Source organism: Bemisia tabaci, chromosome 7 (assembly GCF_918797505.1).
Source record: "Bemisia tabaci chromosome 7, PGI_BMITA_v3".
Lineage (NCBI taxonomy): Eukaryota > Metazoa > Arthropoda > Insecta > Hemiptera > Aleyrodidae > Bemisia > Bemisia tabaci.
Genome location: NC_092799.1, coordinates 27,290,279 through 27,302,571, shown reverse-complemented (window position 1 = coordinate 27,302,571; position 12,293 = coordinate 27,290,279). Strand labels below are relative to the sequence as shown.

At 37.6% G+C, this 12,293-nt stretch overlaps 1 protein-coding gene across 1 annotated transcript; it reads right to left on the bottom strand.

The window, feature by feature from the left end:
- Positions 1–5,062: 5,062 nt before the first annotated feature.
- On the bottom strand, positions 5,063–10,415 carry LOC140224955 (uncharacterized). Its single transcript, XM_072302077.1, has 4 exons — positions 9,975–10,415; positions 6,960–7,069; positions 6,711–6,809; positions 5,063–5,442 (listed from the first exon to the last, which is right to left on the bottom strand). The coding sequence occupies exons 1-4, from the start codon at positions 10,213–10,215 to the stop codon at positions 5,074–5,076; spliced, it is 819 nt and encodes a 272-aa protein (XP_072158178.1). The 5' UTR covers positions 10,216–10,415; the 3' UTR covers positions 5,063–5,073.
- Positions 10,416–12,293: the final 1,878 nt, after the last annotated feature.

Below are 12,293 nucleotides of genomic sequence, written 5' to 3'. Positions count from 1 at the left end.
CAATTTCAAGCCCTATAAAGAAATGATGAACTCTATCTTAAAAAACTGTGATTTTCCAAATAGCTGGAAAACAGCTCGACTCGCACTACTTCCAAAACCAACAAAAAAGAATAATTCTCCTAAAGCCTACAGACCTATCTGTATGATTAATTCAATGTCTAAAATTTATGAATTCATACTGAACAAGAGATTAACCGAATTATTTACACCAAACTCCGCACAATTCGGCTTCAGAAAGGGAAAGAACACCAGCGACGCAATTCTCAGAATCAAAAAGATAAATGACCACCACGTGAAAAACAACAGCACTCAAAGACGACTTCTACTATTATTAAATGTAGACATAAAAAATGCATTCAATACAGTCAGATGGGATGATATAATAGAAACCATGTATAGAAGAAAAATACCAGCATATCTTATCGAGATAATGAAGGCATATTAGACAGATAGGTTCCTCGTGTTTCCTGATTTTATGATTAAATTGAATTCTGGTGCAGCACAAGGAGGCTGTCTTTCTCCCACTATCTGGCTGCTTATATTTGATGAAATTCTTAGTCTGAACACAACACCTGAATGTCTTAAACAAGCGTACGCCGACGATACACTACTTATAATAGAAGGATACGATGAACAAGATCTGCAATCTAAAACTAAAAAAATTACGAAACAAATTAAACAGAGATTAAAAAATAAAGATTTACTTACCGAAGACAGTAAAACAGAGGCCGTCTTACTATATGGCCCAAGGAAAGCGAAGGATGTTACATTGAAGATCGGAGAAGCACAAATCACTGCTCAGTCATCTCTGACTTCCCTTGGATTTAAAATTACAAGGGCGGCCAGGATGACTGAACACATTAGTGCAGTTTGCGAAAAAGCATAGAAAGTGGCAACCAACTTTCGTCCATTGATGCCAAATCTTCACGGCCCCACATTTGTCAAAAGAAAATTACTTGTCCATGCGGTACTATCCATAATCTTCTATGGTATTATCACGTGGGCAACAGACTGTAACCTGAAAAAGAACAGAGAAACTATCAGGAAAACAATAAGACCACTGAAAATCTCGCTTTGTTGTGCATAAAGAACAACCTCGGATTTTTGCCTTAACATCATATCCGGAATTCCATCAGAGGAAATACTAATTAAAGAAAAGACACGGAACTACAACAAAGAAGACATCTCTGAAATTCAAAAAGACAAAATGACAATGTGGAACCTTGAATGGGAAAGATCTCCAAATAAGTGGATAAAGACAATTATACCAGAACTTCATCTCTGGCTCAATAGAAGACACGGGAATCCCGACTTTTATGTGACACAATTCCTCTCTGGTCATGGTGCGTTCGCAGAATACTTACATCGCTTTAAAAGAAGAGAAGATCCTTACTGCCCACTCTGCAAAGACATCGAAAAAGACCCTAAGAATGACTCCCCAGAACACACCTTCTTTTCCTGTAAACAGAATAAACAACAAAAAGAATCTGTCTCGGCGCACTTTAACACGAGTTTTTACGATAAATTACGAAGATAAATTCCGATACATACGATTTTAAATAACGATAATACACTTACACTGATACAATTACACTTTAATACAACGCGATTTTTTTTAAAAATTGCAAAGGGGTACCGGGATCGCTACTGATTAACTTTTTTCAAAGAAAGCGCGGCGCCTACACTATGTCGTGAGAACCCTATGGGGGGGGAAAATGGAACCACACTTTATATCTTATGATGTACACTATATTCTTGACAAGCTGCTCTTACAGGGGCTGGACCGGGTTATGTCTCGGGTCTTGAAACCTCACACCGACTAACCCCGCACGAGCGGCTTCCGCGAGCTTTTATACCAACGCCCGAAGCTTCCGTGCCCAACTCCGACTTCCGAATCGCCGGAAGCCGGGGTCACTCTTGCCGCAAGCTCCGCACGCGGACATAAAGCTTAGCCCAACCATTTTTTTTCTTGAATCAAGAAAGAGTCAGCTTAATGCAACATAAAGGAAATTCTTCGCGGCAAATTGAAGAATTATCATGCTTGATCCAAGCTACTTTTTTTTCAGTGTAATTACACTTTTTAAGCAGAAAGTATTCGAAGACGAATATTTCCGAAGGAACTCGAAAAACGTGGAGTGCATTTCAAACTTTACCGATGGAATTAACCAAGATTACCATTTTCCTGAGACTGAAGTTTACGACGGGCCGATTTTCCCCTCGCCGCAACTTCCAGTAAAAAATAGTGAATGAGCAATTCTGAGCAATTCAAGAGCAATTGTTTGACACCGGTTTGAAGTCGATCGGACGAGGACGGGGGGCTGGCATTTGTTCCGTATTGACTACATTTACGATTAGCATTGCAGCTGAAATTGAGAGCAAGTAGTTTAACTTTCAGCCGATAGATCGCGTTGAGATCGCCGGCCTGAGAGCTAATAATTTTGTACCTTTTTCCTCATTGATTTTGCTCAATTGAAGCCCTCTTTCCTGAACCTTGCTACTAGCCAGATAGATTGTTAGCATTTGTGGCTAAGTAGCCTTTGATTTATTGTGTATTGTATTGTTAGGACTAGGTTGTTCCTTTTATTCGCGAGAATTGGCGAGCTTTAGTTTTTGGTTGCCCGGCCACTGATTCCTTATAATCAGTGTCTCTGGGACGAGTTACGTAGAGCGAGAATCCCAACCCGGCGATAGCTAGATTACAGACAAGTTGCGTCTATTTAGCTATTATTGTCACCTCTTTTGAAGAGAGGCCCGGACCGGACACTGTTGCCTGAGCAGGTGCTCCGTGTTTCGTCAGAGTTTTTGTGATCAACCTTGGAGTCCTCAAGCCAAAGCTGAAAAGGCATGTTGAGCCTATGGTTTTGAATCTATGAGCCAACTCCTCGGTGCGATCTTTTGTTGAGTCAATCTTCGAGAGACCCTTAAGACAAGACTAAAAAGGCTTGTTGCGCCTAAGGTCTTGAACCTATAAGGGATCACTTCAAGTGCGACTAAAACCCCCCTTTTTTGAATGCTCGCGAATTCTCGCGAGTGTTAACAGGTGAACCACGTTGCGGTCACCTATAGCCGATTTTTTGTATTGAGCTGCTAAGAAGAGAGCTAAAGTCCAATTAGCCTTGTTGCGGTTTCTGGCACTTATTTTGAGTTCTTATTCGTCTTAGTCTGGGGGAGGAAAATTCGTGTTTTTGAAGTTTAGTCAGACTGCCATATTGCGGCATCTGACCCCAATGTCTTCAGTTTTTTCGGGTCGAGTGTTGCAACTATGATGATATACAATTTGATTAGTTTCGCTCTTCAATGCTACTGCAGCTAGAAGCAGCTTTTGTTCGTTGTTTTATTCTGAGTTGCAACCTCACCCATCTTATTGATTTTTGATCAATTTTGATTTAGGTTCTTATCGAACAGCATTTTTGGGGGTCCATAGGGAATTTCGAATTGAAATTTGGGGGAAGGGTAAGGTGAGCAATTGCTAAAAAGTTGTTTTTCCACCTGAGCAAAAGGTGAGCAAATTCCTCCCGCCCAACACGAAATATTGCAGCAATTTTGCAGCAATATTGTCAATATTGAAACAATATTGTCATGTAAATATTTCCTTAAATACACTGCAGAAATATGTTGACAATATTGCTAAAATATTTCATGACAATATTGTAACAATATATTTATAAAAATGTTTTAAATATATTTACAAAATATATTTAAGTAATTACTTTTAAAACAGTATGTAAAATATATTTACAAAATATTTTAAAATTATTTTAGAAATATTAGTTTAAAAATATTTGTTTAATATTATGTTAAAAATATTTTATAAATATTTTTGTAATATTTAAAAATTAATTGCTAAAATGGCAAAAAATGGTTTGCGATTTCTGCAATTTGCTTTTTTTTGCTAAAATGCCCACCCTCGTGGCGAGAACGACAAAACAATTTGCAAAAGTGGTAATTTTATTGTGCGAAAATGGCAAACTATACTTTTGCGAAATTAACATTACTAGTTTATGCTATTATGTCTAAAATTTTTGCTAGATTTTCAAAATGTTTGCCAAATTAGCGTATGGTTTTGCTCTGTTTACCAATTATTTTGCGGAACTTACTAAAATCAATCGCTAGAAAAAAGAAAGGGGGGGGGGGGAAGAAAAGACAAAAAGAAGGGGAAAAAATAAATAACATAACATAAATACATCGACATAAATTCAAACTAGGAAAAAGCTCAAATAATTAAAACTGGAAAAAGACGCAATTATAAAAAACAGTAATTTGGTAAAGAAAAAAATGAGAGAGAGTTAAAAAAAACGAAAATTTGTAATACATGAATAGGAATATGTTGAGTACAATTAATAAAGAATTTGAAACACAAATTACAGGATGAAATAAAAAATAATAAATAAATAATAAATTCTTGTAAAATATTATAAGAATCCGTCAATAAACAAACATATTACGGACTCAGAGGCCTGCGATAGTTAAGAGATTGAATTTACGGGCTCATTTACATCAAGCCTGGCTGGTCTGGTGGTAAAGTACTGGACTTCGGATATCAACTCCACCCCGAGGCGTGGGTTCTAATCCCGACTAGGACGGCGCGGATTTTAAGGTCAGTAACAACTCTACGATCCACAACCTGGACGCATGTGTACATTAGAAAGAAAATTAGTACCAAAGACGTCTCCTAGAGTGCGCGCACACGGATATGGAATATGATTACCTCATCGCAAGTAAATATTTTTAAAATATATTATCAATATTACCTTGACAATATTGCTGCAATATTGTCAGGGGGGCGGACAACAAACTATTGCAGCAATATTATTTCGATATTGTTAAAATATTGTTAAAATGTTTTTGACAATATTTCAGCAATATTTTTAAAATATTTCCGTGTTGGGCGGGCTGACGATGCATTTTTTAATTTTTGGTGAGGTGGGGGGGGGGGGGGCTATGTTCATAGACATTTCAACTTAGCAACTTTTTTCTTTATATGCTTTTAACATGCATGATTACATCTGTTACACTTGGACAATGAGGAGTTGAAAATTCATATTTCATCCTTAAATCATAATACTTTGAAACTTACCGCTTTGCCTCTCTTAAAAAATCGTATCTAAAGAAAATTTCTTTTATCTCTTGTATAATTTTCAGCGAGTCATTTTCATCGTAAATTTTAAGTTTTGCAGACACGTAACTCCCGATGTGAGCTTTTATAAAGGAATTGGTTAGACTCGAGGTAAACGATGAAATATTTCCTGAGGTCTGAATGGCGTTATTCTCTAAGTAACGGTAATTTTCTGATTCAGATTGAACTTGCTCCGAATGAATATTTATATCATCCGGCATTGAAGTGCGCTCCCCTGTCGAAGAAACAATTCCCTCTTGCAAATTGAGCAGTGTCTCCCCCACTCGAGAATCGTTGTCTCCAGGCAGGTTCATACTCTGATTATCCTAGAATCAGACAGAAGGACACGAGAAATAATATTGCGTACATATAGGTTAAAAAGTCCAAAATATAAAATAACACTTTTCACGGTCCATCGAACAAAAACATGAAATTCACCATCTCTGATGCATAATAATCGTTATAAGCATCAAGTGGGTTTAATAAAAGAAAATAAAAAATTTCGATTGTCGATAAAACACAATCGAAATCCTTGAAAATCGTAAACGTACGTGCTAGTCAAAATCGGAATCCGTTTCTTTCAAAAACAATCCCTCCAGCCTGATTGTCATTGCATCGGATTTCCTTGCGTGAGGTCAATCCAGCGGCCAATGACCTGAACGCCGGAAATCATGGGTGGCGGTAGCCACCTCCGGACAAAGTCTAAACTCGACAACACTGGAAACCTTCCAAACGAAAAAAGGTGGCAGCCAACCATAGACACACGTAACCCCCTTATTCTGAATAAAAGGGACTTAGAGCGGGGGACAAATGGGACTAAATCTTGGCTGAGGCGACGGCCGGTGCCAATGGGACAAACTTGTAAGACTGCCTTAACTTCAAAACAGATTACTAGGAGCAGTAGCGACCCCGTCAAGCCTACAGAGATCTCCAACAATCGAGAATAAAAGACGCTACTGTATCTTACACGAACCCGTTCAATTTTTGCGTTATTTGTAAACTTCTCTTAAATTCCAGTTAGTACTCTAAGCTTATGAAATTCGTTTCTTGGCGTATTCCGAGGACTTTTTTAAATATTTATTTGCTCACTTAAAATGAAGGAGTTGACTGTTGAATTTTTTATTTTTCCGCTTGGCGCTCACAGTAATTAGCCGTCCTGAATTTTGAAGGAACTAGGTGACATGGAAATGGCGAGTGGTGAAAAGGAAGAAAGAAAAATCGACTCGAAATGGTAAGAAGATGCATTTCCATATCTCGGCAATTTTGAATCTCGCTCAATTACTCTTATCATAGGCTTGGCGGAATTTTTACCGGTTTTGAGGGTTTTTTGTAGTTTACATTTTACACGTCATTACTATGAATACACGTCGGATCAACGTGCTGTCCTTATCAAATCAAGGGGATAAAAACTGCATTCTCATTCGTGGCAAAACAAATTGACATTTTCTCAGAAAGTGTTACATCGCTTTTTTTCATATTTGAGTCGTTTATTCATACTCCTACGCCACAAAGCATACCAAACACAAACGTAAGGGCACATCCGACATGCAACGATGTTGCTAGAGGAGCGAGATGGTCTTATTTGGATTCTTACCTCGGTGGTGCATATGCAGCACAAAGTGTTTGAACAAGGGACCGTCCAGGCGGGAAGAACCTTAAGAAAACTGTCATCTTCAAGGAAACGCCTGATTTTCTACGAAAACAAACAATGCGGTATTACCTCTTATTATCATTTTATAATTTTATTTTATTTGGTTGGTTAATTTAACTTTGTTGTAAAAATATCCGGTAGATAGAAAAGTATAATGCCAGTATAAGTAAAATTAAAAGTTTGAGGACTTACATTTATTTCGTCTTTTGCAGACATACTTGCATTATTTCCATCGATTTCACCTGGCCACATCTGATCCTTGGCTAAGGGCTTTGATCGAGGCGAAGATATATCAATTTTACCTGGAAAAGATAAACAAACATAATGGCTGCGAAAACTAAGACTTGAATGATAACGTAAACAAGTTTCAGACAACTTTGGGATTATTTTCAGAAAAAATAGTTTGTTGGTTTGAAAAAATTGTTAAACATGGCATAAATTATTATGCTGGAGATATCCTCTACTCCTTTCAACGTTAACCCCTCCATGTAATTCTGTGCCTATTTAGGCCCTTGCACGGTTAGCACTTCTCTTACAATTCTCCTATACAAATTCCATTATTCCCTCTACTTTCGCACCTTTTCCTTTTTCCGAATTTTCTAATTTTTTTGGCTTGCTTGAAAATTTTGACGATTTATTACCTATAGATTTTTTTATTACCACATGATTTGCAATAGGAAATATTGAAAATAATATTACAGCCTCCTTCCCCTTTCTTCTAATATTTGATAAAAAAGCCAATAGAATTCGTTTATTTAAAGTTTTCTCATATTGCTTTTTAGATCAATACACGAGACATGCACGACGCGGACTTTAGAAGGTGTGTATTACCTTGAAAGGTTTGGACCGTGTTCTACGGTTAGGGGATATTTCTCCTACACATTTTTTTCGCAGTTTCATCCGTTTACCCCCCGAATTGACGACCAGAGAGCGTTGCTGTAAGTTACCGTTCTCTAATTTCTGACACGCGGCTTGGCAGACAAAGCCGCTTCACCATCGACGCATGAGCTCAGACTAGACGTATTCTTGCCATTTCGGAGAGTGTTATCCTATGTTTAACTTGAATTTACACTTAATTATTTCATTTTATTTTTCAATCACTTAAATTGGAAATAAAGTTTCACGAGTTTTATTTTCTTAAAAATATAACTATGAAAATTAAAATGCAAAACCGATAATTATAACCAAAGACGTAAAAGGAAATAAAAATGGAACGATGAAAAATTATAATAATCAATTTAAAAGGAATTAAAAGAAAAGATAAGAAAATTTGAAATCGAATTATTCAAACTTTATTGCGAAGCGTTAACAATTTTTAGTTGAAATATTTATAAATATACTAGCCGCTGTGGCTCGCTTCGCTCGCCTCGCGTCTAGCTGGGGGCTCCACCCCCTGGACTCCCGGTCACTCGCTTCGCGAGTGACTTGCGGCTCGCAAGCGAGCCGTATTCTGTGCCGTAAATGCAAAAAGATGATAAAGTAATGTAATCCAATAAGAACTCCTCTAAATACATGAATACGAGAGGCATTCCTTCCTAAATTAGTTTACCTGTTTTCAGTTCCGTAATGATCTTCCTTGTTAATTTTCAAAAGAAAAACGAAATTACGCGAAATTGCCAAGAAGCATTATGGATAGTTTTCCTGTAAGGAATTTTTCTTCGGGGGGGGGGGGGGGGAACATTAACTGTGAGTTAAATAAGGCGAAGTCCCTCCGGAATATAACCGTGATATGTTGATAAGTAACAGAAATATCGTTCAGCAAGTTATAAATGCAGCAGTTGTGGTATCGATCTTAGTGTACCGTAGAATCATGTATTTTCATTAGTTTGACCACCATTCTGCTCAAAATTTCACCGCGAATCGAAAAATATACACTGTAAAACAATTTCCGAATGATAGAAAAAATTGCATTTTTACTGTCTTTAAATTTAATTGAATGACCCTTTGAGGGTCAGATTTTGTTTGGCATATGAGACAATAGGGCTGCGATCCCGTAGCGAGCAGTCTCGGTCTCGAGGGTTGTTAGACAAAAGGACGGGAAAACCCATGTCATCGCGCCGCTTCGACAGTTTTATGGAACCACGTAGCTGGGGCGGCTTCCTTTTATTCAGACAGAGCAGTGCTGAGACAGAGTCCGAGTTTGACCTTCGGCGTTGGGTGAAGGCTGTGTAGTAGTAATATGGAGAGGGGTCTATTTCCATTTCTCAGCGGTTTACACAGATATGGCTGAAAAATTGGAAATTCTCATAATTTTGCGAGCATTTAGGAGCTAAAAGCTTTCAATAGACCCAAAAATCGTAAAAATCGCCCCGGTAGATCTCTCAAAATAGGCGTTACAACAGGAACATAACCAATTCCCGGGAACTTAAGGCCGGAGGGGGATGGATTTTGCTTTAAGAGCGTCTCAGGAAGAAGAGTCTGAAAAATTTGGAAGTCTGACAATTTTGCGAGCATCTAGAAGCTGGGAGCTTGCGGTCGACCCAAAAATCGTAAAAATCGCCCCGGTAGATCTCTCAAATTAGGCGTTACAACGGAAACATACCGCAACTCTCGGAAACTTATGGTCGGAGGGGGGTGGTTTTGGGTTTAAAAGCGTCTCAAGCGAAAGAGGCTGAAAAATTTGGATGTCTGAAAGTTTTGCGGACATCGGGACGTCAAGGGCTTTAACCAGAGTCAAGCATCATCGAAATCGGTCCGGTAGAACTCCAGAAATAAGCGTTACAGTGACACCCCTAACGATTTTATTTATATAGATATAAGAAAATTGAAAAAGTTTTCGTCACAATTTTTTTTATGTAATTTTTAAATGTAATTCATGTAAAGAAATATTTTCGAATGGCAAAAATGTGCATTTTTGTAAGAAAAGGTTTGAAATATTTGGGAACACACCTATTTATATGTCAAGGGCTAACTTAAATACATTTTTAATTTGATTTGGCAAAAGAACGATGCGTCCAGGTTGCCACACATTGGTTTTTAGCACCATTTTACCTTTAAAAATTGAAAAACTCAAATATAAAAACAATGGCCCACTTACAATTCTGTGGTTATCAATTTTTAAATTTAAAGACCGCCCTTAAGACTTTAATCAAAAAAGTATTTATTATGGTCTGCAGGAAAATTAAAACGTTTTAAAACGAACCCTGCGAACAAAAACGAACGCAAAAAACGCATGAAAGTAGAGATTTTTCAAAAATCAAATCATACCTTGATCAAGTGTGGGAGACGATGATTTTTGTAATGCCCTAGGTTTAAAATAACTTTTTTTCAAACGGCTTATTCTATTTCCGATACCACGATATGTAGATTTAAATTTAAACTTGAGCTCCATCCGCGCTTGGGATCGTAGGAATCTATTTTTATAATCTTTGTCATTTTCATCGTATAGATATGGTTTCTTCTGCAGCTCCACAATGAATTCGTCCTTCTTCTCACGACTCCACTGCATCACGGGAAGGTTGAAATGTTCGGAATTGAGAGCAAATCACACACCTTTGTTCCACACGAATGTGATCACTACTGATCATTGAAGCCTCAAACTGCTAGAACTGTTTGTGTTGTCAACCCCTTCTCTTCCCTCCCCGACACTCTTCTTGGCGTTGATGAGTGGGGAAAGGGGCAAAGACTTCATTAGCGTGCGGTGCCAGATTCTTGAATTGGGCCCGGAGACAGAGACAACTTTTACCTGCAACAAACAAGCAACAGGTCAAATTTATTAACCACAGTAGGCCGGGGTGCATATTCCCAAACCCCGCGTTGAATGTGAAACCCAGATTAAATCCCAACCGCAGCCCCTTGTGCGGGTCTAAGACTCCTCCGCACCGGCCGCGCTGCGCCGCGGCTCGGCTCGGCTCGGCTCAGGCTTGGCTGGTCCCTCGTCTTTCGAACAAACCAAGGTTTCAATTTTGGCTTTTTTCTATGTAGTGAAAATATTTTTAAAAGCAGAATGTGAGGTCTTTTTCAGCAAAATAGCGAATGGAGCTTGCTATGCTGCTATGATTGCGCAAGTTTCATAGCGTTCGCGGCATATGAAATTCATTCACAGTCAATGTACGTCCTTACAATCGCCAGGGAAAACTCGGAGCAGATTCAACGAAAAATTAATAGCAAAACAGTCGGATAGAGATCTACGTTACACAATCTTAGCAGCATTGGATGTCTCATACGCCCTTTTACCGAAAAATGCCTCAATTATGTGCAATGAAAATATTTTTTAATGCAGAAAATTACGTAATGCAGAGTCATGCCGTCACCTTCGAAGATCACATGATAAATAAACTTATCTCTTGACTATGCCTGTCGTTTTGTTCTTTCTAAAAACCTTTCTGATGGAAAATTCTCGGAACATTTTTAGAGCAGTGCAATGCATATCTCAAGCCTCTTTAATTAGTGAAATTTGCGAAGTTTTTGCACTGGAAAAAAATTATCATGTAAGAAGAAATATTTTTGAATTTGCCGCTAAGGGGAGATTTCTATTGACTTAAGCTGCAAAATGCGTACTTTGAAAGCCGCTCATATTAGGCAGGATTGGGCTTTATTCAAGTGATCCATTCTTGATTCAAGAGCAGTATTCTTGACGAAAAATTCAAGTAATATTTTATTCTTTCTTTCTTTCAAATATTTCCCTTTTTTTTCCGTATAGCTCTGCGCAGAAACTATCGCCTTGCTTGAAAGGATAAACAATGAATAGGTGGTGAAGGAGAGTTATAAAAAAAAGAAACTGCATTTGCGAGGATGAATGTGCACTTGGTGTCTCACGCAAACCAATAAGAAACTACGTATTTTTCGTTACGAAATTCATTGATTCGTTTCTCCACTGTTTTATTTAATCGATTGTAGAGATTATAACGGCTTCAATTTTTTTTTTCGCACAAGTAGGACAATTAGTACAAAATAAGTGCTTACGCAGACAATTTACATTATCTTTTTAAGCGAATTTTAACTTTAAGTGATAACTTAATATTATACACATTTAAACTTTACATAACAAGAATATATAAATTGATTTTAACCATGTTAGGGAAGAATAAATACTACCTCCGCTTTTGAGGAGAATGTAGAGCATAATTATTTCCGAAATAAAAATGTCTTTTTGTTAAATTGTAAAAAAGTCTATGTTTTTATTGATAAGACTGCGTCGGATTCATAGTGAGTACCTCGTCTTCTCCTTTCCGCTTTGTTTTTCCGATCGATAAGGCTAAGTATTTCCTTCGGGAAAGTGTATTTATGAGACTAATTGACGGTACCGGAAAACGACTTTTGTAAATTTCAAGTATGATATCAAAATTTATCAGAAAATTTTGTCATCGAATTTAAAATTGAAGAAATCTGGTCGATCTTAAATGGACATCAACAGTAAGTAATCGAAGAAAAATAACACGCAAGCTATTTTTTTTCGGAGTCTCATAGTGAAGAGAACTAAAAGCATTTCGCCAAAACTCAACCAACTGTGAAAGACGAGGAAAACCGAGAAGTAAACCTTGCGAGAGTTCACTTAGTGAGTCAGCAATCCAAGCATCTTAACTA